Here is a 25501-nt window from a genome sequence, read left to right on the forward strand (position 1 = left end):
AGTGTAGTTATTTAAGTATGTAATAAAAAGCTAGGATTTTTAACTTTCATACATAATATAGTAGGGACCAGGACGAAAATAATTTCCCCGTCCAATGAATGATTCACAAGTTCCGACATAATTTACAGTAACACCAAAAATAGCAGTCCGACAACCTAAAAATTATTTCCTCTAAGCCAGAAGTTTATTTGCTAATACGTATACATTATCATGAAACGAAGGAATAATAAAACAGGCAAGAAGTGAAGCCCCAAATCAGATGCAAAATCTTGAAATGAAAGCCAATAAATCTCACTGCATTACCACTGCTTGCTTGTGTTGAGTTCACAACCTGGCTAGTCTTGTTGCTTATCATTTTGCTGCATCCATTAAAAGAAGAAAACACTTATAAATAGACAATGGGAAATAGACAATGGGAAATGGGATATGGGAAATGGGAAATCACTTATCATTAGGTGGATTCAAACCCAACTCATTTTCATTGGGAAATGGGATATAAAATAGACAATAGAGTACGAATAAAGTAACACGAATCATGCATACCTTCCAGGAAATATACAATTCCCGTGACCTGCAAATCATCCCCACAAATAAAAAGGAAAATGGATCAGGTTACAGTTTATCAGAGCTGGGAGAAGAACATACATAACATGTGGAGCCACACATGGCTGCTTCGCGACAAACTTTCTATAATTATAGAACAGAAGTTATTATTGTGAAAACAACAGATTCCACATTATAATTTGCAAAATCAGTGTACAAAAGAATTTGCCTCACTGTTTTTTCTTCCCTCGGTTTCAAATGAGATAATGTTTTTCTCCTGAATAGGAACATCGTCAAAATCTTGGCCGTGCAAAGCTTAGCCGACGAAGTCTTAGAAATTAAACGATATTTTTTGTCATGATGAAACAAGCTAATTAACAAACACTAAATCTCGGCTTAATAATAAATGAATCATTAATCGAAAATACGCACCAAATAGAGACAATGCCCTGAATTTCTTCATTGAAACAAGTATATATATCAGCAATTTTAAAGTGAATTTACTTACTAGGATCAGTAGTTGTGATCGTGGCAGCACCCTTGAAATCACAAGATCCAGGGGACTTCCCTTCCTTTTGATAATAGCTATCAAATGCATATGAAGCATGGTTCCTAACGTTATTAGGCTGGTAACAACTCTCCCCTGGTTGGATTTCCGAGCAATTCGCCCTCCCCCGTCCACAGGACCAATCTAAAGCCGTTTGCAAGGTCTTTACATCCAAACCATCAGTGGCAATACAAAAAGTTTGATTTGTTGTGTCATTAGCCAAAAATGTGCCACTTCCCGACACATGAAGCAAGTAAACCGGCGTTGCATTCGCGTAAAACAACCCCCAACTGGCCTCAGATACCGGGGGTGACCTCAAGTCCTCGTTGAACAGTTCGTATATGTACACACTAGAAGAAATTTCGGGGTGCAAAGGCGTCCCACTACGGTCTATAACATGCTTAATCAAATTTGAATTATACATATCCGCATTATCAATTGTAGCATAAGGCTCCTTTGAGTCTCCCCTCGAAGGCCACCCAGTCTCGGAAACAAGAACGACCACATCAGTAACATTGATATTCTTCATAGAAAAATACACAGAATCCAGCATGGCATCAAACACATTGGTGTAGTGCAGCAATGTGTTAGGATCAACCATTTCTTCGGAGGGTGTTAATGGCTTGAAAAGGGAATTGTCTAACGGAACAACCCCTTTATTCTGCATAAACACGTAGTAAGGATACAAATTCATCATCAAAGGTGACTGTGTCCTGGACAAGAACTGCAACAACTGGGTAATAACAGGGCCCAAGCTCTGATTAAAATAGGCCTGGGAAGGTGGGAAGGGGTCAATAATTATGGAAGCAGAATTGGGAGTTGAAATCTTGATTTGGGTATGCAGATTTGCAGCCACAAGAGCACTGTAGAGTGACTCAATTGCTGGCATGAGCAAAGGTGTTGAACTAGGAACGGTTGTGAAGATTTCATCCCCAACTGCCACGCCGGTGATCAGAGTTTCAGGGTAGTACGCTTCTACATTGCGGCCAATCCAGGTGGCGGCAGTGGCGTTGGAGGAGCCAATGGCAAGAAGCTGGTTATTGGGCACACTGACAATGACCCTAATCTTTGTATTAGCAAGCGCCTTGAGGATTTCGGCGTCGGCATCATAGAGCCTGACATGAGTAATCTTTTCCGACTGTAAAAATGCCACTAAATCTGTAGCCGATAGCAAATTTGACACATCTGTGCCGATGTTAACTCCTATGTATGGCTCATCTTTGCTTTGCTGCGCATTAATTTCTGCGCACAGGACAAAAAAATACACATCCATGAGCTTTATTTATGTAAAACTAACGAAAGAAAATAAGTCTCTTGAATTGAACTTTGAATCAAAAAATCATCTTACCTGAGAAAAGTAGAAAAAGTAGAATGCTCAGAAGAACGAAGTAGAAGAAGAACTTAGATTTTCCATTAAAAATGGTTTCTTGAATCATCTTCTGGTTCTGTACCAGCCAAGACTAACGGCATTTAGTTTGCAAATTTCTACAGAGTTGAAATTTCGATAAACTAAAAATAAAGCATGGTAGTTTTGAGTTGGCAAACTATACGACTCAAAGCATAAAATAGAATAAAAAGCATTGATGAGAATTGGTTAAAGAAAGTGACTTTAGTATTGAGTAGGCTAGATTTGCAGTTTGGACAGTGAGCTGAAGTCCCAAATGACTATAATGTCCTCCTGGACCGACAATAAAATTCTTGATCAACATGATGGAAATTACTATTTGGTGGGTTCTGGTATAGAAAGTTCCAACAGTCCCTGTAAAGTAAATGCGAGGTCAAACAGATCAAACAAAACGAACACAAATTAAATAAGTGTTTATTATGAATATAATATATATATAAGTCATTGTTTGGATTCCATTTTATTTGTGTATATATATTTTTCTAGAGTTCAGGTGTCAGCTTATGGTGGGCTCTCCCCTTATAAAAGCTTGAACGTTGAACTCTTCACCCAGACTTCCAGGCTGTATCCTTGAGATTATTTTGTCTTAACCGCGAAAAGGCAATAACGCCCTTTCTACAAAATATTGCACCTGCTCACCTATCTTCTTGAACTATATAGCAAATTGGTGCAATGGCCCAGGGAGAGAGGTTATTATAATTGAGATTTTATTCGACAAAGGAATTTGGTGGAGGAACTGAAAGAGTCTTATTTAAGGAATGGGGTTGGTTTTATTTTGCCAACAAAATGCTTTGTGACGTAGCAAAAATAATTTTTACGCGTAGACCAAAAGGTCTCATAATAGTTTAGTGATTGTTACTTAGAAATTCAATCAACATATGTTGCACGTAACCTTCACAGAAATGTCCAAGATTTCAAACTCACAAAGATTGCTTCCCAATATATTTTATGATATCACGCCAAATTGTAGATTACCCAGAACAAATGTTTCCTATCATGGGTGTCATTCCTAAAGTTTGATGAATTCAATCGATATGGTAATATGGCAGACATAGCAACATAATTGGAAGAAAAAAAAAAGCATTATGAAGTCGCACATTTCGCTTACTCTTTTCAAGGACTATGTATCACATTTGAACTTTGAAGTAGTGATTCAGTAGCATAAGAAACGTAGAATGGACGTTAATCTACTAAGCAAAGTACAGAAATTACAGGTCCAAACTGAAGCGATCGCGTTGATAGTCATCAAGGTAAAACAACAATCGAATGTTCGTCTTGTGATCCATCATCAGAAATGTGGTGGAAACCGCGAAGTTAAAAGTGAATAACTTTGCTGATTTTTTCATGGATCTATATCTACCGGATAACAGCCAAGAACTCGAAGAAACCTTGCAAACTCCTACATCATGAAACAACAAAAACACACGGGTCTTTTTAGCATTTAGATAGTACTGGAAAACTATTTCGTGTAAGTGGACTGATGTGTAAACGAATCGAGCTAGCTCACGAATTTTTCGAGTTAGGTTGATGAATAGTTTATTAATATATGAAATTATAGAATTCCAAGCTGAACTAAAAAACACTCTAACTGTTTTCGAGCCGAACCCGAATTCGAATATCTGGCTCGATGTTTCGCCAGTGAGTATTTATTTTCGAGTGTTGGTTCAAATAGCTTTCAAACATGTTTGTATCTTAAGTTGAATCCGAACTCTAGCTCGAGTTCCAATTCGAGCAAAAAAAAATTAAACTTCTCAAACATTGAGTGAGTCGAGTTCGAGCTATCTAATTCGAACCTTAATTTTTTGATATTCTACTCGATTCAACTGGTTTAAACCCCTAATATGAACATAAAGAATAGCAAGCGCAGAAAGCCTTGGATTACGCAGTTTACCAACAAAGAAATGCCACCATAACGTTTTCTTTGTTTACCAATCTTATATTCAACCAAGTTAAACGCATGTAATGCAAATCACGAACAACACAAGTTAAATACAGACCTGAAGATGGCCAAGTGCGTACTGGGCGCGAGGTTCAGCCATTGAAGCTTCAAAATCAATGTAAAAGAGGTAGTCAAAGTATCTGCAATTAGGATTTTGTCATTTCTACCTGGAGAATGATATTAAGTTTTAGAAAGGAAACAATCCACTACGGAAATATGAAAGTGATTTGAATGTCGAAAATGAATTACAAGGATTACAGAGTATATGGTGTGATATATAGCTCTGATGATATTCATTAGTCGTTCTTTAGGATGAGAAAAATATTTAATGCGTTTATACAAGAGAATTATATCAGAAAATGGAAAATGCAATGAGGAATAAACATACATTCAGCCGATCCCAGCTGCACATAGCAACAGAAGGAATAAAAAATAAAAATAGCATGGTTTGAGGATTAAAAACATTTGTAAAGGTTAATTTGAAATTTTTATTTGTCAAACACAACCAACCAAGATCATGTGTGGACAAATAAAAAGAATATAAACCAATTTTAAGCGCTGAGTTAACATCAACCAACCAAGATCCTTATTAGAAACTAGTAATCATCTTAAAGAGTTCGGGAAGCTGACCAGACAATTTTCTAGCATTAAGCGTGCAATCATATACACGACTTAATAAGAGTTTCTACTTAAATAAATAAAGTGGTACTCACGTGGCACTCCCCCTGTTAGAGTCATCAACGACCCTCAAAGGCCGTCTTTTCTGTGGCCGGCTCTCAATCTGTAGATTATCGTTAAAATCAAATGCAATTATCATAATTTAATAAACAAGAAAAAGGCACAAGGACTGCAAAGAAAATCACACCTACAATTTACCTTTGACAAATCAATACCCCTCAAAGCAAAGACTGTTAAGGCTTTGAATAGAACTCCAGGTCCTTCGTCCAGAGTAAAGACAATGCTAGTCTATAAAGAAAGACTGAAATGTTTGATCAACCAACAGAGAGTCAGAGGCTGATTAAAGAAATAATACCTTATAAGGTCGATCTGTTCCAGGGATTGTAGGTTCCCTTGCAAGTATTAGAAAACGAGTAATGTTGTCTGAATGATCCTGTTTGGCAGATCAGGTAAATAACTCTTACTGGATATTTTTGGCATAGTCATCTATTATTTTTGTAGGAAGAAAAAAAAGAGCGGGAGAAGGAAGAACAAATGCAGTGGGCGTGTGCTCATCAAAATTTCATCTAAAGACCGAGTTTCGCTTTGAATATCAGCCACTCATGATTAAATTAAATCTCATTATTTCATCACCATCATCATGATTCATTCAATCCCAATCAAACAATTCATGTGCCATGCACCCTTTGGCAGAAGATTCCATAAGAACACAAACGAGTAATATCAAGCAAAGCAGTCATCTTGATTTCAAGAAGCAATAAATTAACAGTGTGCTCATATGCATATATATCATAGGCCAATACACGACCAACTAATGTTTCAATCAAACTCCTTGATGGCATGTCATACAATTTTTTTTAAAGTGCATCATACCATTTTGGGTTCAGAGACCAAAGTTCAAAAGTGTTGAATAGAATTCTGAAAACAAACCATGACATGACTCGATTAAAGGGCCTGTTCGACAAGATTCTAAACCAAAAATTCACCTGTATTCTTTCAGAAAGAACATTCAGTCCATAGATTTCTGCGGCTCGAGAACTTGCAATAGCTCCAGTCTCTCTAAAACCTTCGGACGCTATAATCTGTCATCGTGTCAATGCAGAATCAAATAAATTTGCAAACAAACAAATCTCAAAAGAGTACCTGAGCAGCACCGGCGGTATCATCTGTGCTAACTCTGGTTACACCCAACTTGTTCAGATACATCTCACACTGATCAAGGGCCTGAAACAACATCTAACAACTTTTTACATCTCACACTGATCAAGGGCCTGAAACAACATCTAACAACTTTTTGCTTAAATTTCCAGGATACAGATGGCTCATGGTATCGAATGTAAATCAGGGGAAAAAAAAATTTCCTTGCACGATACAAGAGTCAGACTTTCTCTATCAGCTTAAGAAACTTCATTTGTTAAAGCTATTTAAGTTTATGGTTTTTTCTATTACACTGCCTACTTGAAACATTTTTATCTTCACATAAAACCGAGTAATGAAATAACTCCAGCTAATCTTGGAATCCATTACAGCACTTGACTTGTTTGCACCCAACCAAAGATTTTGAAGAGTAGTACAATGCAAATAAAGCACATGAATTCGTGAATGTAGAAAAACTGAAGAAATTATCACCTGTGGATGACTCAAGACGCACTTTAGCTCCTCCTTTCTGACCCCAGGCAAGCCTAGAAGGGAGTGATTGACAACTAACCGAACTTCCCCGACAATGTGAAGCCGATGCCGAAGCAACAAGTCATAGTTCCGATGGATGCTACCACCAACAGAATTCTCAATAGGAAGAACTGCTTTGTCAACCAACCACAGTTCAACTGCCTACGAAATAGAACTCAGCAATGTGAAGGCAAGAGGAAAGTTACTTGATTGAAAAGAAAGTAAAAGGATAAGTTGAAAAGCATCATAACCGTGAATGCAGCCTCAAATTGGTCGCAAGGAACAGTCTCGCACTTCGGATATGCTTTTAATGCAGCAGCTTCACTGTATGCTCCTGGAATCCCCTATTTAAGAAAGTAGATCTTTCAAAGAATAAAAGACTAAAAATCCAAGCAAAGTTATGGATCGAATCATAGCTTACATTACCTGATATGCAACACGAACTTTTGATCCATGACTAGAAGAAGAAATAGCTTTACTAGCAGACAAAGGTTCTGCATTTGAAACATACTTCATATAGTGCGTGCAAAGAAACAGTATAACCCAAATGGTCATCGATGTAGAACAAAATCAACCTGGAACATGTGATGGTTATGGCATTTCTATATTGACTAAGGTATAAAGACAGTTCACATAATCCTAGACTTCAATAATCATCACCCCTAATAAAATATTCCCAAAAATGAGGATCAATCTGGCTCAAGAAGGAACTTCTTTGTTTAATTTTAAAAATAAAATGTCAATGTCATTATTGTCGTGGAATCATTTCGCTTGGTCTTCTCTATTATGTGCGCATGAATATGATTAGAATCAGCCACCGAACATCCCAATGGCAATCAAAGCATGTCAGTAACGGGCAGGGTAATGTCTGCTAAATACTACGAGCAAAAGGCAGTCCAAGCAGCATATTTCCTCACGACACATATAAACAAAATCCACAGGCCTGGTACCACACAGTTTGAAAATCAATATTACAACTACAATCAGATAAACATTACAAACCAGAAGTTAGTGGAAAAATAGATCCATCCAACATTACAATGCCAAACTTACCCAAAACTTTGATAAATTTCGTGGAAGTCACATGTTTTCCACTAATTAATTCTAAATCGACACAAAATACCAATCGGATACCTCCGCCATCGACAAGAATGAGGTTTTCAAACGAATCCAACAAACCTATGCTCAAGATACTATTTTCACATAAAAAAAGGGATGCACTTACTTGGAAGATAATTGAAATCATGGTGAAATCCCACAGCGAGGGAAACTTCAGTGGCCCCTTCAACAGCCGCAGGAGTTGAGGGAATCTCACCTTCCACGGGGGTGATTGCCCTGTGAGACAAACATTCCCATTTCCTCTGACTCCTCGAATTCAAGAAAGTAGACTGCATATGCAAGGAATACAAAACGCCTATTTGAGGACACGTGGTGGACTTCTTGCTATTACAACCACAAACAATCGGCGCAGCCTTTAAAGCCATGTACTTTCGCGGTCCCGACCCCAATCCAAAGTGTTGTATGTGAATGAAAATTCATGAGAGAAACAGAAAATAACCAACAGAACTAACAGAGTCTTGACGGGATTGTAAAGAAATTTCTCTTCTCAGATGGGTTTTGAATTGTTCCATGGAAATGTAGTCAGAAAAGATCGGTTTCTCGAATTCCCGCATCAAGAACGTTGAATGATTTGTTGGGAAATCTTGAAAAGCAGGCAGGAAAAGAAAAGAGGAGACAGTGTTGGTAACACGTTTTATACTCCTCGTGAGCATCGATGTATCATTTCCGCCAGCTCGTCTTCTTTTCTTTGAGACGATGTATTATTTCCCGCACACGGAATTTTAGAAATAATTTGATGTAATTTTTAGGCAGAAAGTTATCTTTATGTTCTAGTTACCTTTTCATTTTTTTATTCCATAAATAGTAATATTTATCCATTAAGGAATAGAATAGATAATATATATTCATCATATCTTTTAATATTTGAATTTCAAATATCAATAACTTTAAAAAAATTTTTGAAAAAAATATTTTCTTCTAATTTTTTACAGATGACACGCAACATCTTTATTTGATACACATGATAGGATAAACATGTGATATATAATATAAGGATAAGTTAATGATGAATAAAATGTATGATATTATATTTAGTGTTTGATATGATTTTAATAAAAGTGATTACATTTATATATTAGATTGTAATGATAAAATTAATTTCATCATAATAAATTTTATAATTTCAAATTTGTTACTTGAGTTCATATTTTTTATCCGTTAATGTGCCGACACTGATTGCATGATTTATCTTTTTTCTCTAATTTTATATATTATATAATATGATAATTGAGCCTTAATTTTGTGAGTCAAGTCAAATATAAATTTTTAAGGTAATCGAGTGATAATAATAATTTTATTGAGATTTATACAAATCGTTTATATAATTATCATATTATATAATATATAAAAATAAATAAAAATATTTATTTGATTTTAATTTCTACCGACAAGTAAAATAAGAGAACAACAGGGTTTAAGATTTTTATATATTGAAGGCAATTAAGTCATTTGTGATATTTTTATGATTAGATTAAAATTATCACATCTCATAAAATGATATTTTATCCATATATAAAATTATTTATCACGGGTATGTGCTTTCTAAAAGATACCAAACGTGGGATAAGAGGGGATTATTTATCAATCTCTCTTTGTGTTAATTGTCCCACATCGGTTGGATAAATAACCTTTGAGTGGTATATATGAGATTGGACAATCCTCCCCCCTTGAGCTAGCTTTTGAGGTTGAGTTAGGTTCAAGTTTCAATCTTAACATGGTATCAGAGCCCGGGTTTCACCGTTATGTGTTGGACTGTCTATAATTAGGCCACCCGTTCTGCCCATAATTGGGTCATTTGTAAACTCCACGCTCCAGATGTTCATTCCTAGGCGTGAGAGAGGTGTGTTAAATGTCCCACATCGGTTAGATAATTAACCTTTGAATGACATATATTGGCTTGGACATCCTCCCCCCTTGAGCTTTGGGATTGAGTTAGGCAATCCTCCCCCCTTGAGCTAGCTTTTGGGATTGAGTTAGGTCCAAGTTCTAATCTTAACATACTATCTCATGTACCAAACTATACCTTACAATATTATTTATTTGGCATGTGTGGCACCACCAACTAGTTAAATATAACATTTTAATACATCAAATATTCGGTATACATATAATAAATTATGCAAATTTCAATGTCGGGCTAGTGTGTGATAAATGAATAAATGCTAATGGAGTTTAGGTGTGAAATGTGGGGCAAAGCGAATTTAATGCTTTTCACGGTACACCTATATTTTCCCGTGAAAGCAGTACAGAGTGGGGGTGTAAAAAACAGATAGATGGTTATGCTAAAGCCGAGGGCTCAATACTCGAGTAACTTACTTAGAGGATCTTATAGATTGTAGGGAAGAAAACGACTGGGCGGGAAGTCAACGTCTTTCGCCTGAACGTATCCCCGAAAATATGGAGAAGAAAGGGACTGGACATGCAGTCAACGTCCCTTATTCTTGGAGTACCCACGAAGCTATCGGGTAGAAAGGGACCCGACAGGCCGTCAACGTCCGAGGGTACAAGTAGTAGGTGAGCACGCGCATCAAAGTAACCCTAGCTCCTCTTTAAATAGCAGGTATCGTTGACATCTTACAGGTCTGAAATTTCTTCACTCTCGAGCATCCATACATATTGCTTTAAGTTTCCCTCTCGACAACCCTGCTGACTTAAGCATCGGAGTGGTCACGCCGGACACCCTTCCGGCGCCCATTCACGAGTTCCTTTCATTGTTTGCAGGTCACGATCGAAGCCATCTACCTTGCTCATTTTCCTAAACAACACTATAAATTCTTGACAGCAGTATCAGATACAAACCCACTGGGATTGAATTAAGGTGTAAAAATGTGTAGAAGAGGCGAAGGTGACAATTCATCTAGGATGGAATGAATCAATGAAATGGTCCGCATACACTCTCTTAAATTAAATGGTTCAATTGTAGATACAACATTGTCTTTCACAGAAACGATTCGGTGTTGTTTAGATAAAGACTTGACCTTTAAAACCAAGAAAACAGAGGAAATACTATTGTAATTTGAAATTTAAATGCAGGTGCTAGCAAGACTTTTCAGCACCTCATAAATGCATATTCATGGAGGCTACAGATTAGCTCCAGTGAGCTTTTTCTTTGTTACTTAGCTTTTGAGTAAATATACCCTCCTTTTTGTTCTTTGGTTGTTGGCAAATTCAATGCCTGCTTACTTCTGTTCTGTAAATAACAACCCCACCCAATGCACTCATTTCAACTTAGTTCTATTTCCATCTCTCCTCCTATATATAGTGGCTGCATTTCATGGAGTGACTTTATAAAAGTTTAGTTCTTTGTGGAAGCACCGATTATATTTAACTGATAATCCATGCATGGTTCATTTGGTTGAAAATCGATGGCCTGTCTTTTGTGTATTCTGTTGTCTATGAGATGACGATCGATACCATTTGGAGTGAGGTATCTATAAGCCAGACAAGACGGAGAATGGTAGAGTTGACAGAAGCCTTATGGTATACTAATACGAGATATTGGTCCAGTTCAATTAGAAAGCCGTTGTTCTATCAATATAGAGCTCGGTTATTTGATTGAGCCGTGCCAATATCACGTTTACAAAATCAGGATGCCTGTACAGATACATTGGAATTCAAATCCTGTGACTATTTAAGTTAATGGTTTGTTTTTCTTTAACTATAACTAGCTTCTATATGATATGAACATTTATTTCCTGAATGAATGTCACAGGTAAACACCTCACAATCGGCTTCATGTCGCATAGTTAAGTACAACAGATGAAGAAGGTACATTCTGATCTGCCTATAATCCCATTTGATAGAGCAAACCCAGCAGCGCGATCAGGGCAGACGCCTCATTTCAAGAATGGAGGAATTTTTTATTTTTCATTTTTGCCACAAACCTAGTGCACCAGTAATTCTGCCCCACTAGAGCATTTACGGTAGCTACCAGTTCGCAAAGTTGTAAATCGCAAGTCGCTATACTTTACTTCCCTACATATCTATTTTCTTCCACTATGGTTGTTTCATTTATGTGAAGAGCCTCAAAAATACAGAGAAAACAAAAGGAAGTAAAGAAACTTCCTCGATGCATTTACTCATCTCTACCTAAACTTTTGAACAAAGCGTTGGAGGTAGGTGAAAGAATACATCTTTTTGTTATTGTCACTTCAAAAGAGCAACCTTCTTTTCGAAAGAGATACCCTTTATTCTGTTCCTAAGCACCGGACAACTAATCCAATTGCAAAACTAAATGGGAAAAAGCAGACCCGTCACATACCATTTTTTCTTAGACTCATATTTTCTGGTCCATCTGATCATTTCTTGTGCGCTTACGCTTATATAAAAGGTTGGGCCTGGACTTTCTAAACATGACCAATACACACGCAAGATAACAGATATATATCAAAACTAGATTTTGATATATATTGAATTTGGACTATTTGCCATTAATGACTAGATTAAACATCGAGGTTTAGCCGCGCGTTTGTGATTAGAAATTAAAATAGAGCAGGACACTACAGGACGTCGGGAATTCATGGAAAAACTTTGTATTTTGTCTTGGAAAAATTCTTTATCATTCTTAATGTGTGAATTTTTCCAATCACGTTTTGAAGTCTAGCCGCAATAATTTTTTCTCTAGTAATATATATCATCGTTGATCTTTTAACTATAAAACCAAAAAAGAAACACAAACATAACAAAGTAACATAATTTTTTCAGACACAGTATGGTAATGGAAGAATGATGACATAATGTAGTTCGAAACACAGACAGAAGCCCAGAACAAAAATCTTCCATACAAAATCTCAGTGCCTTATATATATATTATATGTAACACGTTTTACATTACCACGACCAAGGGAAACAAAAACCCCAAAAAGGAGAGGACCACTCTGACAACAAAAAATTATGCTCTGGAACAATTGAGTGAATGATTATAAAAAATTCACTAAAAATACTTTAGAAGAAAAATCACAACAAAAAAACATAGAAATAACCCTAGAATGTGAAACACAAAAGTAAACAAGGGTAGGAACATTTCACATTTTCACTTGCTATTGTTGACAAAGATTGATCATGCAAGGCTAATGAAGGATTATACTGTCAAACAGGGACATCTTTTGCAAAATTCACATTTTTAAAAAGTTATGAATAAATTGTTTTTCTGAGACAGGAAAAATATCATTCCAGAAATCCAGTTTTGGTTAAAATGGCATTCCTTAATTTGCTGAGATCTCTTCCTTTGAGAGTTCTTCCAACACCTTCACACATGGAGAACGAAGCAATCTGAGTACTAGCAAGCCTTCTTGCCAAATATTCATGTGGTGGGACCATTTCATTACCCTCTTCATCATCATCATCATAATTATCTGCATCAAAAACTAAATCATGGCGGTTCTTCCATTCCATATAATCGTCATCGTTATCATTGTCATGTGCACCAGATGCATCATCCCACAAGTTCTTGTTAGAGATTCTCTTCGAAATCTTGGACCAGTCCGGAATGTCCACAGGAGCCGATGACTGCTGAGGCTCCGTCCACGCTGTAGAGGATCCGCCGTCGTCGGCCCTTCTGATGGCCCGCGGAGCGGCGCTGCGCCATGCATTTGATGATGAAGAACCGGAAAAATGGTTCTTTCGGGGTTTTGAGTTCGAATCTTCTCTTGCTTTCACCAGAGGCCACACCTCCTCTTCTTGAAGGTCTTCATCTTTAAATAATGGCTTTCTACCACCATACAAGTCTGCCATGCCGCCGCTACAGCTGCAAAGACCACTGCAAAACAGTGGGAACAAATCCAGTAATTATATGTAGACAAAAAAGCAGGCCGTTTATTTCAGTCTTTCACTTTATATGAGAGTAACAAGACGGTGGGGGTGCAAGCGTAAAGAGGATATGATGAGGAACAATCAATCACACCTTTGGTTAATAACTCGAAAAAAACACGTCTTTGCGCAATTTTTATCTCAAATTTGCACTCTGATTGGTTAGCCCTCCAAAAGGAAAAAAGTGGGAATAAATCGTGTAAAATTCCCTGTAACAAATGCAAACTTCCAAAGAAAAATACAAATATCAAGAACTTAAAGCAGCACCTGACGGGAAAAAGACAAAATCCTGAGGGATATACGTGACAGACGCTTTAACTCTCCTTGGCCCTCAAAGCAGGAACTGCAAAGAAAACGGCCAAAACAAATTAAAAGTAATGGCCTTCTAAAATGATAAAATGCGTTTCAATACGACCGCTCTGTGGATTTATTCACTCTTATCTGCAAACATGGGTTGAATCTGAAAGGTGGGTTTTTTCTTGTACGGGAATAAAGTCCAAAACGCCCACAGAAAGTATGTGATTGAGATAAAGGAGAGAGAATAAGTTGGGGTCACTGTTCTCCTTGGGACTTTCTGAACGAACTCATAAAAACAAACATGTCAAGATCCCATTTTTCCCCTTCTGGTTAAAAAATTGAAGGTCTCATAGTTATAAAGATTTTCCGAAAGTGGTTTTTAAATTTATACACGCACAGATATATATTAATATATATTTGTGGGTGCATGGGTTGTTTATTATATAAATAAATAAATAAATAATAAATAGACAAAAAGTTCCTCAGAAGTTTCATAAAAGGCTGGATTTTGATTGGGAAATGTGGAAGAAAACGATTGATCCCAGCTAACCTCACTGATTTCTGTAAACCTTGTCCAAGCTATGATAACACTCATTAGGGCAGTACGCCTGTATTAAAAGCAGATACATATATTACAGTATAGGTAGTAGATAAACGCTCAACTTTATCGAGAACGCCTATGCGGCTATGCGAAAGTTCAGTCATTACCATCCGCATAAAAGTGTGCTGTGTTCATTTTCACCGTGGATTTTGAGAAAAAGTCGTGAAATCGAATTCTTTAGTTTAAAATTTACATATACATGTGTTTGTTTCGTATCAGCCGACAGCCAACACTTTCTAGTGTGGATGGCGCGGCTTCCTTTTTTCCCCCCCTTGTAAACTAAGAGTTGAAAGATGAGATCCCCTCCCCGCGCATTCATTGGTCAAACCATAAAAGAGCTACTCCTAAAATAGCCACTTCCACAGTCCTAGAGCTGGCAACGAGTACTTCTTGAGAACACCTAACATTGAAGGTTATATATTCCTAATTATATTACACATATCCAAGAGTTCGAGAGGCGAAACCACTAAAAGTTACTCAAAGATAGAATGGATAAAAATTTAAAACGCATGCACATCGAGATTTGGGTTTGTGTGTTTTATTGGTTAGATCAAACTGTGAGTCAACTTCTTATGCCTTGTTCTTGAATGCTCCCCTGTCCTGGGTTCTTGGAATTATTGCTGAGATGACCCTGTAAATCACAACAAATAAAAAGACAGTAAATTTCACTAACATACTACGAGTACTGTGCGTGACCCTTTAGTTTTGGCGTTATGGATACTATCTGAACTAAGTGGGCGTATTATAGGGTCGTGGTGATAATCATGTGTCAGCCTAAACGAATTATTGTAAGGATAAGGAAGTAATTTCATCTTCTGCACTTTGCACCGTGAATGCTGAATTTTTGGATCATCTCTTCTTCAGGTGCAATGTTTCGATTCGTTTCTGGGATGGAATTCAGAAGTGACTTGGGATGAGGAAGTCCATGAGATCTTCGACAGCAGAGTCTACCGAGGTAATTCAGTCCTTAATAAGATGAGGAGTGTTGCTCTTACGACTACAATTTACATTGTTTGGAATACAAAGAATCGTGCTGTGTTTGAGAGTGAGAAGCCGGATGTTGAAGCCATATTTAAGAAAATTAAAATTTTATGTTTTCGTTGTATTTCCACTGCGATTTCAGTTATTGATGATTGGTAGTAGCGTAAGCAGGATTTCAAACCCATGATAACTTTTTTCCTGCAGATGCCCAGTGTCGTTGTACATACACTATCTTTTCACTTTATTTAACGAAAATAATCTCATTAAAAAAAAATATTGTAAAGATGAGAGGTCCCTCAACTCTAATCCCAATTCAATGTTGCTTTAGGTAGATAGGGACTCTACCACCTATCGATTTTGGTAAATAACAATACACAACACACTTTTAAACTCTTTTTTTATTGTTATTTTTGAACTCCGAACAAAATTAATATGTAATAGAATGGCTCAGATATTGACTTCATTTTAATATAGATCGAGATGATCGTCGATACAAGTTGTGAAACAGCAGATAATATTTTGTTAAGGCCATTTGGTGGGTGAGATATATGATACATTCAAGTAGTTGTCTATATTTGCGGAGCTTTTGTAGAGAAACGAGGGCCGTAGCTAATAGTGCATAGTTTATCATGCCAGCCAAGATAGCCCATTTCAATTTCAGTAATCAAGAGCATATTATTGTAGGGCAATGCATATTGTGGCTTACATTTAAATATTATAGCAAAATATATAATACATTATCCTGTAATCGGGCATAGATAGTGAAAGCAAAGAATTTAATAATTTCACTTATTGTGGTATATTTTAATAATAATTGTGGTAGATTTTTAAATAAACACACGATAAATATCATCTGAAAAATATACTCAAATCAAATCAAGGCCAATAAGAATTTTGCATGAGAGCAAGAGAGTGAAGGAGAATCGTTTTATTCGGGATGAAGTTTATGATTTTCAGAACAAATTGTGAATAAGTCATTCTCGTTCCATTGTTGGATCGTTACCTACACTCTATTTAAATATTTAGTTAATCAAAACAGGAAAAAAAAAATATTGAATTCTTTTATCAAAAACACTTTTAAAAGGTCTATATTATTAAGCGGATGCACTTGATCTTGAAAACGTCGAGCCTTACTGGACCCACATATTGCCCCCTTTAGGGTCCAATATGCAATCATATCATCATATATTACTATTGTTATAAATATAAATATAAATATAGATAAAAAAAAATAGGCAAAAACTTGTGTGAGACGGTCTCACGGATCGAATTTGTGAGACGGATCTCTTATTTGGGTTATCCATGAAAAAGTATAATTTTTTATGCTGAATATGGGTAAGGTTGACCCGTCTCACAGATTAGTATCCGTGAGACGGTCTCACATGAGACCCACTCAAAAAAATGGGATTCCGTAATCAAGTTGGCCATTTAAAACTTATTCCCGAAGTGATGTCCAATTAAAAACATATATCAAATCAATAACTCTATCCTCTCTTTTGATGAGATCAAAACAATTAGGAGCACAAAAATGTACTATGCTAAACCATTGGCCCATTTCAATCAACTTCGACTCACTTTTCTTTTCATTTTTCATTTTCATTTTCAACTCTTGCCTGCTCTAAAATTCCATCTTGACACCAGAAATAATCATTCACAACTCTCTAGTCACAAAAACATCATTTCGACAACCATATTCTAATGTACATTTATGGATTTATCTAAAAATAAATGAATAAATCATTTTACAATGCAATAAAATTGTCTGGATGATAAGATAGTATTTACGGTAACCAGTGTTCTAAATGGCGGTCGAAGCGGTTAGACGGCCCTCGACCGCACCGCCTATGCATGAGGTGGGTGTCGAGACGAGTTCAGGGGCGAGTAGGCGGGTCGAGGCGGCGAACAGGCGGTCGAGGCGGACGAGGCGGCGAGCAGGTGGACGAAGCAGTAGTCAACAATTTTAAAAACCTAGTCAACAATTTTTAAAACTTAGTCAACAATTTTAAAAACCAATTCAAAGTCAACCAATTTTAAATATTAAGACTATTTAAAAGTCTTACTTGGAGAATGGTAGTGGAGGCCTCCGGAGTGGATGAAAGTGCTACATCCAAGGAGGAGTGCAAGGAACATCCCCATTAGAAAACTTAATGAATATTTAGAAACATCGGAGGAGGAGAATGAAGAAAATGCTGATTGAGTCGCGATGATGAGAGGATCATGGATGTAGTAGATGGTGGCATACGTAGATGATTTGGAAGATAGTTATGTTTAGTCTACTACTTTGTTCTAACGATGGATAATTGATTGAAACTTTGAAAATTTCTAACTTAATGTTTTGGGTAAAAAGAATATATTATTTCGTAGCATAATAACATTAACATAATGATGAATCTTTATTAATTCTAATCTAGATGTTTTATTTTGGCTTAAACATTAAGCACATTTTACATAAAATATAACTTGCATGATATCTAAAAATTAAAAATACATGGCACGCCTGGGCGGCCGAGGCGGTAGGCGGTCACCGACCGCCCCGCCACCCCCTTCCGCCATTTACAACCTTGACGGGAACTATATGAATTTGCAGATTTGTTAAATATATTTTAAAACGTAAAATTTTACCAGAAACGGAAGTTGTGACTAAAGCTGTACAAAAACCTCCGTAATAACATTCTCATTTCCGAGAAGCATGGTAGAGCTCCAGATAATCTAGAGCAGGACGATTCCAAGACCAGTCTTGATCCATGACTCGCTTGCATAAAGAATTTAGCCACTCTCTACCATCGTACCAAGCAGATATTGCTCTAACAACAGTAAACATAGTAAGTTTTCCCACTAAAGCAAAGATAAAAACTTTATAATTATGAAATAGAGAGAGCCTTATAGAGGATTATCTATTCCCAATCAAATCCATTTTCCCAGTTATCTTCTTAATTCTCTTTTAGATGTTACGTTTGTTCCAATGCAAATGCAAATGCAAATTAGTTTCAAATCATACCACTTACATGAACTGTGTTTTTTCAGTTTCCCATGTTTAGTTGACACGAGACAAATTCAACCGCACGGCAGTAATTTAAGAATCAATGGTGAAATCTCCGGAAACAAATCCTTTCCCTGAGATGAAGCTAAAATGTCGGAGCCAAGCTATTTACATGCCATACCACGCTAGAAATGCAACTATCTGTGGTGCACCATGAAAAACTAAGAAAACATGTAACCATACCAACTTACCTATTACGAGCATAATCAACACCGGCGGCATCTGCACCATCAAAATTAAATCCATTCGGTTCAAGACCATGACCTTGTGCTCTTTCTTTGTCATGGTCGGCATCAAAAACAGTATCATAGAGTCCTGCATGGTAAATTTGGTAAAGACCAGCTTAAATGAGTTCAATGTGAAGACATGCAACAAAAAAGAATGCCACCAAGGAACATCATAACATCATGCATATTCCATTTGGATGGTTAGTTGCTCAGCAAGGTCTTTCACTAGCACCAACTTGAACTGCTAGATAGTTAAAACCTTTAAAGCCATCTAACCAAAAACAACTTAGATGGTTAGTCGCTCAGCAAGGTCTTTCACTCACACCAACTTGAACTGCTAGATAGTTAAAACCTTTAAAGCCATCTAACCAAAACAGCTTACCACCAGTTTTACGAACAATAGGAATTGACCCGTATCTCATGGCTGTGAGTTGAGTAAGTCCACATGGTTCGAATATTGAAGGGACCAAAATGAAATCAGCACCAGCATATATCTGGGTAACATACAAATAAAAGTAGGTGAAAATGTACATTGCACATAAAATCTGCAAACATACAAGGAAAGTAGCTAGTTTCCATGAGAAAATACCAAGTGAGAAAGAGGCTCATCATATGATAGGCATAGGCGTGCACGATCATTATATGAAGAATGCAATTGGTTTGCCAAATTAACAAAATCATTCTGGATCCGATGATCAGGAGCCGAACCCAACAAGACAACCTATCAAAAAGTTCATTCCCAGTATAGCTAATAGTAAGTTGATATCTCATTTGTTTCCCAAAAAAATCTCAAACTATCCAACAAAAAATAGCTTCAAGCATTAGAAAATTGCTTTTGATCTAAAACTGATGGACGAGCTTTGCATACTTGCATATATGCCTACAACACATTGAGGAAGAATATGTGTGAGGACAGGAGCAAAACATAAACTAATAGACCACGGCAAAGGAATAGTATTTCATTCAATGGTCCAAACAAAACCCATGCAATTCAATTCAAACAAGTAAAAATTGAACTACAAGATATAATCCATCGCATTTATTGAACAATTTTGAAAGAAATAAATTGATCTTCCTTATATATTTGTTGGAATTGATAATTCAGATGCAAATAAATCCTACTGTTTAAATTAGACTGTCAATTGGACCTTTTGTATTCTTCCTTTTCTGTTAATGGGTTTTCTTCAGAATATCAACAAGCCCATTTCTGTCTTTGTTTTATCACTCACCATATTTTATCCTCAGAATATCTTTCTCAATTATTCTACTCTCAGATCTTAAAAAAAAATAAGAAGATAACCTGTTTTTCAAAATGGAGAGATTTCTGTTAAAAAATATTTCTATGTTTTTATCAGGTCTTGCAACCTCAGGGTAACAAAACACTTTATTCCCTTGAAATTTTTCTCTGCAAACCTATTTATTTCCTCTTTCCGTAAATTTCTTCCCTCTCCAACTTTAGTGCTAGAAAAGGATCTTTTATCTTTCCATCATCACTGATTAAAATGTTATCTTCCTTAACGGACTTAGGCTTTACAAGCTGACTTAAGCTAATATCATCAATAATTCTTGTAATTTCAGCCTGCTGCGCAGTGTGAAAAATAGCTTTGTTTTCATTTATTCTTGAACCTGTTTCATCTGAAGCATTCTTTCCAACCATATGTATTGACTGTCCTTCTCTGGATTCCCCTGTCTCGATACTCTCGTGCCATAAAACTTCACCAAGTTTAGCATATCTCTGTTTTCCTCCAACAACTCTTACAAATTCAGGAACATCATTATCCCCAGTTGATGTCTCCTTTTCCTGAAAATCGTGTATCTCAATATTTTATGATTTTCAGAATGCTAGTAATCGAGGAATAATTTATCAATTTATTAATAATGTTCTACCTGCATATAGACTGACCTCGCTCTTGGTAAATCTTTCGGCGTCTTTGGCTCCATCACATTGTCAACCACTTTCGGAAGTGTTCCTTTTTCATCGTAATGACTTATATTCTGATCAGACAATGGTCCGTTGGTTGATGCTGCTTCAATGTCAATGATGTTGATCTCGTTTTTGCTTTCCTCCTTAACTTCAGGTACTTTACTGAAGTTGGCGACCGATTTTTCATCAGTTCTGATTTCCACTTCAGCTGTTTCGTGTTGGGGCCCTCAAGATCATTGGATAGTGAAGTGCCAGGACCTTCCTTTTCCTCGTTATTCTTTGTATCCCTTCACTTGGTGCTTGTAGGTAGCTGCGTTCTCTGCATAAATCCCCTTAGTGTGGAATCTTTAGACTTCGGAGTGGAAGATTTATCTGTTTTCTTCGTGAAAAGTCATACATCACACGGATAAATGAAAAACATGAGAAAAAAGGTAACCGATATTAAAAAAACTTATGTCTATTAATCAAAAGAACCAAACGGCACTAGCAGTAAATGGATGTGTGATCCTGGTTGCTTTGTGAGCCTGTTGCCATCCATAGGACTGCAATAATAAAGGTTCTAAAATACTTCAAAAAATACTCAATCCGGCCTAATTTTAGTAAACCATCCAACATCCTTCGAGAAATCCGAACGAACTAATATAAATATTTGCGGAGTACAAGCAATTACCATTGAAATACTCTCCAACGTAGCACTAACTCAAAAAACAAATTAATCACTTTCAGAAAACATTACGGATTCGAGCCGCAGTGCCGCACGTCATTAATGTCAACCCCAGACGATAAACATACGGATAAAATCAAAGGAATAAATGATATTAAGAAATCAGACAATAAGTATGGTTTAAGCGTAAACCACACACTCCCATTCATCATAAGAATTTAGACCACCCAATGACACATGCACATGCGGAATCACAAAAGGACGTTGAAGTGAATATTTACGATTGAGAAACAGGCTAGGGTTTCCATTAGGCAAAAATCCAAAAGTGTAGAATAATTCAGCTGAGTTCGTCCGCCATAAAATGTTCTGCAACTGAAACCACCAACTTTTTTTTCTAATTTTATTTTTTATATATATTAATATTACATTTTGTTATTTTTAAATTTTAACATACTTTTATTTTTATTTTTTTTATTTCAACCTTTCAAATATCAATTTAATCTTTTATAATTTGTCAAATTTCAATTCAGTCCATCAATAATAATATAAAAAATTGTACAAATACACATCGCGTGTAAACAGTAACTAATTTTTGTGAATTGACGATATTTTAGTGCATAAAAATAATAAAACTATCATTATTCTTTATTTAATGTTTTAGAAAATATCAACGATTAATATCGCCACGTGTCTTTCGAGAGGTGCTGCTGTGGCTGATATCAATTTGCTAAAGACGAGGAGAAATTCTTAAATCCACACAACACATAATAATAAAATTATAAATAATTGAAATATGTAGATTATTAATATTGTTTGATAAAACATATGTTGTTTGGTTTAAATATATTACAAAATGATCATATTACTCTTGAATATTTTATTATAAATTTACTTCTTCTACCGTTTAAAAGTATTTAGATAGGTATTTTCGTAATTTCATGCTTTTATCCTTAATACTGTGAGGCTTGTCCACATTTTAATATACACAATAAAAAAATACTAAATCTATCTAAATTACATTTCAGACCATAATATTTTAATACTAAGTTAGCAACAAAACTGTGAATTAAAATTTAAATATTAATTATATAATAAAATATAAATAAGGTTCGTTTGGATTTAAACCCGAATTACTCCATCCCCGCCTAAAAAATCTGTGGATAGCCTTGACTGAAAAGCCCAAAAACGACCATAAAATGACTTTTTAAAAAATCAGCCCGCGCCACAACAGTAGGCCGCCACCATCTTTTTCCCGCCTCTGGAACCGCACTTGCCCCATTTTAAAACCCTATCTCCCCCACTCTCTCCATACCATCCCCACTCTCTCTAGGGTTTCTGCTGTTTGTTCTCCCTCTAAAAGCGCACTTGCCTAAACCTTCATCACCATGAAAGCAAGGGTTCGAAGCGGCGGTTTCAGGTCACTGGCTACATCGCCGTCGTTTTACACTTATCTGAAGCCGGGAGCTCTTGCCCAACTCAGATACTCAAAAATCACCGCTAGATCTAAAGAAATTGGTGCCCAGGCTCTGATTGCTCTCTGCCAGCTCAATGCTGCTTCTGATTCAGCGTTCTCACTGCCTCATTCGACGGCTTTTGCTGTGGATGGTATTCCGTGCTTCAATTTGAGGGTTACAACTTATCCTCGGTGTCTTCAGCGGAAAAAGCTCACTGCTGCTACGCCATTTATTTACGAAACTCAGTCCTGATCTTCTGTTTTGTCCTCCTTGTTTATCGATCGCCTAGATTCAAAGCCAAAAATTGTGATTTGGGTCATTTCTTTTAGTTTGTTAAATTTGGATGTGCCTCTCTTTTGTAATTCGAACACAAAAATTATTTAGGAGAAACATTAAATGAATAAATTGAAGAACTTATCAGTTGCTATGACTTGTAGGTTCTACATGAAAATTTGTTGTTTATAATTGGAAAGCTGTTCATGGATATGTGATAATAATACATGTGACTTTGTAAGATTGGATTAGAATAGTCGATGCTTGTTGAAAAGTCATACCTTGTCTGCGATAAATTCATTGAGTACAACTTGGGAAATTGGATTAGGTTTGGTAGACGCTTGTTGACACATGATATATTATCTTGGAACGAACTATTGAATGCAACTCGGTGTTTGTGCTTACAGGAACCAATTATGATCTATATCTTGTATACTTGCGCGTTGTTTTTATTAAACCTCGCTATGTATACAGAGTTTGAAAGATCTTCTGCAACTATTAGGCCCTAATCTTTGACATGGTATCTTTATACAGCTATATTTTCCTGATTAACGTTTTGAATTTCATTGCCCTGTTTTTTCCCCGGACTAGAATGAAAATATTTCAGTGGGTTATCACCGTATACGTCTATTCCACTGTAAGATTTATGTGATGACTGGAGTTTGGAAAAACAACATTATTATGTTTCATGATTTATGTTTGGAATACATAATCAAAGAATTTGTTTGAGCTGAAAACTATATATGCCTTAACAAGGCAGAATATGAATGTCATAACAATGTTGAACATACTTCTTCCGATGTATCATATGTTTAATAGATTTTACAGCTACAACTAATGGAAACCTAAAATCTGTTTTTGCATTTGTTAAATCTTGAAAAATGAATGAATGAATGATGAAAGGACATGGAAGGGGTCAATTCTTGTATAAGTCTTATTTATGTATGTCATCCCATCAGTTTCAATATGCTGTGTTTCCCCTTTCATTGAAATAGTGTGTAATTTGTGAATAGCATGGAAAGTTTCAACTTTGGACAATCGGATCAGATTAGATTGCTAGTTACCATCAGGCTAGGGTTTGAAAATATTAGTTTATTATGTTGGAAACTAACAAATTTAAGGAAAAGTGATTATTATGTCTCCCCACAAAATTAAATGCTGCATGTCACCTTTAAATGGAACAAATATTCAGTTGCTATCTATTAGTTTAGAAGCTTAAATACGATAATGAAAGCATAATGCTGAATGTATCAGTTTCCCCGTGCAAATCGGCAAAGTACATATGTGAGTGTTTACTTCTTTTATTGAGCTTTCAATGCTTCAGCATCCCGTCTCTGTGGATTTTTCATAGATGTTTGCTGCTATGCCTGAACTCATTCTAACTAAGGCAAGACCCAATCATGCAAATTTTCATACTGGCAGGTGATAAGCCAGTCGAATGCTAATCTGTTACCGATTCCAGTCATAAAATGTAACCTGTTCTACAACTTATCATGACTTGGAAACTGAATCATGGTTTTTCCATCCATCTCAACAGTGGCTACATTGCGCCGTTCACTGTAGGAAACAGTGATTTTTCTTATCGTGGAAACTAAGACAGACCCAAAGTTCCAAACAACAGTTTTAATACACACACTGAGATTGGGAGACAAGTATTGTTTAACAGCCAAGTCCTGATACTTTCAGTGCTGGTTCTACAAATATAATAGCTCCCAGACAGATATATTCAATGACTTATGACTTGGTATTGAATTGTCTGGGATGAATTCAGTTGGCTCGCTGGCCCATGCCTTCCAGTCTTGAAGGCCATAATTTAAAAATTCAGTTAGCCCACTAGGATGGGTGGCCCATAAAAATTGGAATCCAGTTCGCTCACCAGCCCATACCGTGTAGTCTTGACTGAATGAAGTTTCTTTCTCTGGAAAAAGAAAACTTAAACTTTCTCGTCGATTCAAAATATCTAATGTAAATTCAGATATCGGGTTCTGTTTTGTTGCTCTTCTTTGGTTAATTCAAGTGTTATATTTTCGAAGATGGTGACAGCTGCTTAGACAATTTATGTAATGGCTTAATCGTGGAATGTGAGGTACTGTATATTTAATCTGTATATGACAAATATCACATATTCGGTGGATCATGGATATTGGATCGAGATATTGTCGAGTGTATGATGAGTAAAAATGCGACGGATAATCGTCGCTAATTAGCAACGGTTTATTTTTAGAGACGGTAATTAGCGACGATCAAAATTAGGGACGGTAATTAGCGACAGAATAATAAAATTTTCGCTAATATGCAACGATTTTGTCATAAACATTAAATTGTCGCAAAAA

At 36.3% G+C, this 25501-nt stretch overlaps 4 protein-coding genes across 11 annotated transcripts; all 4 read right to left on the minus strand.

Moving 5' to 3' along the window:
• Positions 1-75: 75 nt before the first annotated feature.
• Positions 76-3840, minus strand: LOC140813530 (glucan endo-1,3-beta-glucosidase 1-like). Its single transcript, XM_073172059.1, has 5 exons — positions 3708-3840; positions 2439-2849; positions 1052-2332; positions 544-571; positions 76-359 (listed from the first exon to the last, which is right to left on the minus strand). Exons 2-5 carry the CDS (start codon positions 2524-2526, stop codon positions 209-211), a joined length of 1548 nt encoding a protein of 515 aa, XP_073028160.1. The 5' UTR covers positions 2527-2849; positions 3708-3840; the 3' UTR covers positions 76-208.
• On the minus strand, positions 3575-8580 carry LOC140813531 (arogenate dehydratase/prephenate dehydratase 1, chloroplastic-like). Of its 3 annotated transcripts, none has more exons than XM_073172061.1 (11): positions 8006-8580; positions 7207-7274; positions 7032-7124; positions 6742-6942; positions 6256-6336; positions 6099-6194; positions 5468-5545; positions 5311-5400; positions 5148-5215; positions 4493-4574; positions 3575-3894 (listed from the first exon to the last, which is right to left on the minus strand). In XM_073172061.1, the coding sequence occupies exons 1-11, from the start codon at positions 8262-8264 to the stop codon at positions 3838-3840; spliced, it is 1173 nt and encodes a 390-aa protein (XP_073028162.1). In that variant the 5' UTR covers positions 8265-8580; the 3' UTR covers positions 3575-3837. The 3 variants fall into 3 exon arrangements, with proteins under 3 accessions (XP_073028162.1, XP_073028161.1, XP_073028163.1); XM_073172060.1 differs by having other exon boundaries at positions 6256-6348; XM_073172062.1 differs by having other exon boundaries at positions 6256-6348; positions 7207-7355; positions 8006-8138.
• Positions 8581-12727: 4147 nt separating this feature from the next.
• On the minus strand, positions 12728-14349 carry LOC140814230 (uncharacterized). Of its 3 annotated transcripts, XM_073173150.1 has the most exons (3): positions 13975-14349; positions 13802-13875; positions 12728-13645 (listed from the first exon to the last, which is right to left on the minus strand). In XM_073173150.1, exon 3 carries the CDS (start codon positions 13630-13632, stop codon positions 13066-13068), a length of 567 nt encoding a protein of 188 aa, XP_073029251.1. In that variant the 5' UTR covers positions 13633-13645; positions 13802-13875; positions 13975-14349; the 3' UTR covers positions 12728-13065. The 3 variants fall into 3 exon arrangements, with proteins under 3 accessions (XP_073029251.1, XP_073029249.1, XP_073029250.1); XM_073173148.1 differs by lacking the exon at positions 13802-13875 and having other exon boundaries at positions 12729-13645; positions 13975-14347; XM_073173149.1 differs by having other exon boundaries at positions 12729-13875; positions 13975-14347.
• Positions 14350-18153: 3804 nt separating this feature from the next.
• LOC140814530 (starch synthase 3, chloroplastic/amyloplastic-like) lies at positions 18154-21164 on the minus strand. Of its 4 annotated transcripts, XM_073173551.1 has the most exons (5): positions 20741-21164; positions 19443-20654; positions 19236-19347; positions 18818-18941; positions 18154-18390 (listed from the first exon to the last, which is right to left on the minus strand). In XM_073173551.1, the coding sequence occupies exons 3-5, from the start codon at positions 19273-19275 to the stop codon at positions 18261-18263; spliced, it is 294 nt and encodes a 97-aa protein (XP_073029652.1). In that variant the 5' UTR covers positions 19276-19347; positions 19443-20654; positions 20741-21164; the 3' UTR covers positions 18154-18260. The 4 variants fall into 4 exon arrangements, with proteins under 4 accessions (XP_073029652.1, XP_073029651.1, XP_073029650.1 ...); XM_073173550.1 differs by having other exon boundaries at positions 19236-20654; positions 20757-21164; XM_073173549.1 differs by having other exon boundaries at positions 19236-20654.
• Between the last annotated feature and the right edge of the window lie 4337 nt (positions 21165-25501).

This window comes from Primulina eburnea, chromosome 15 (assembly GCF_022965805.1).
Source record: "Primulina eburnea isolate SZY01 chromosome 15, ASM2296580v1, whole genome shotgun sequence".
In the NCBI taxonomy this organism is placed as follows: domain Eukaryota; kingdom Viridiplantae; phylum Streptophyta; class Magnoliopsida; order Lamiales; family Gesneriaceae; genus Primulina; species Primulina eburnea.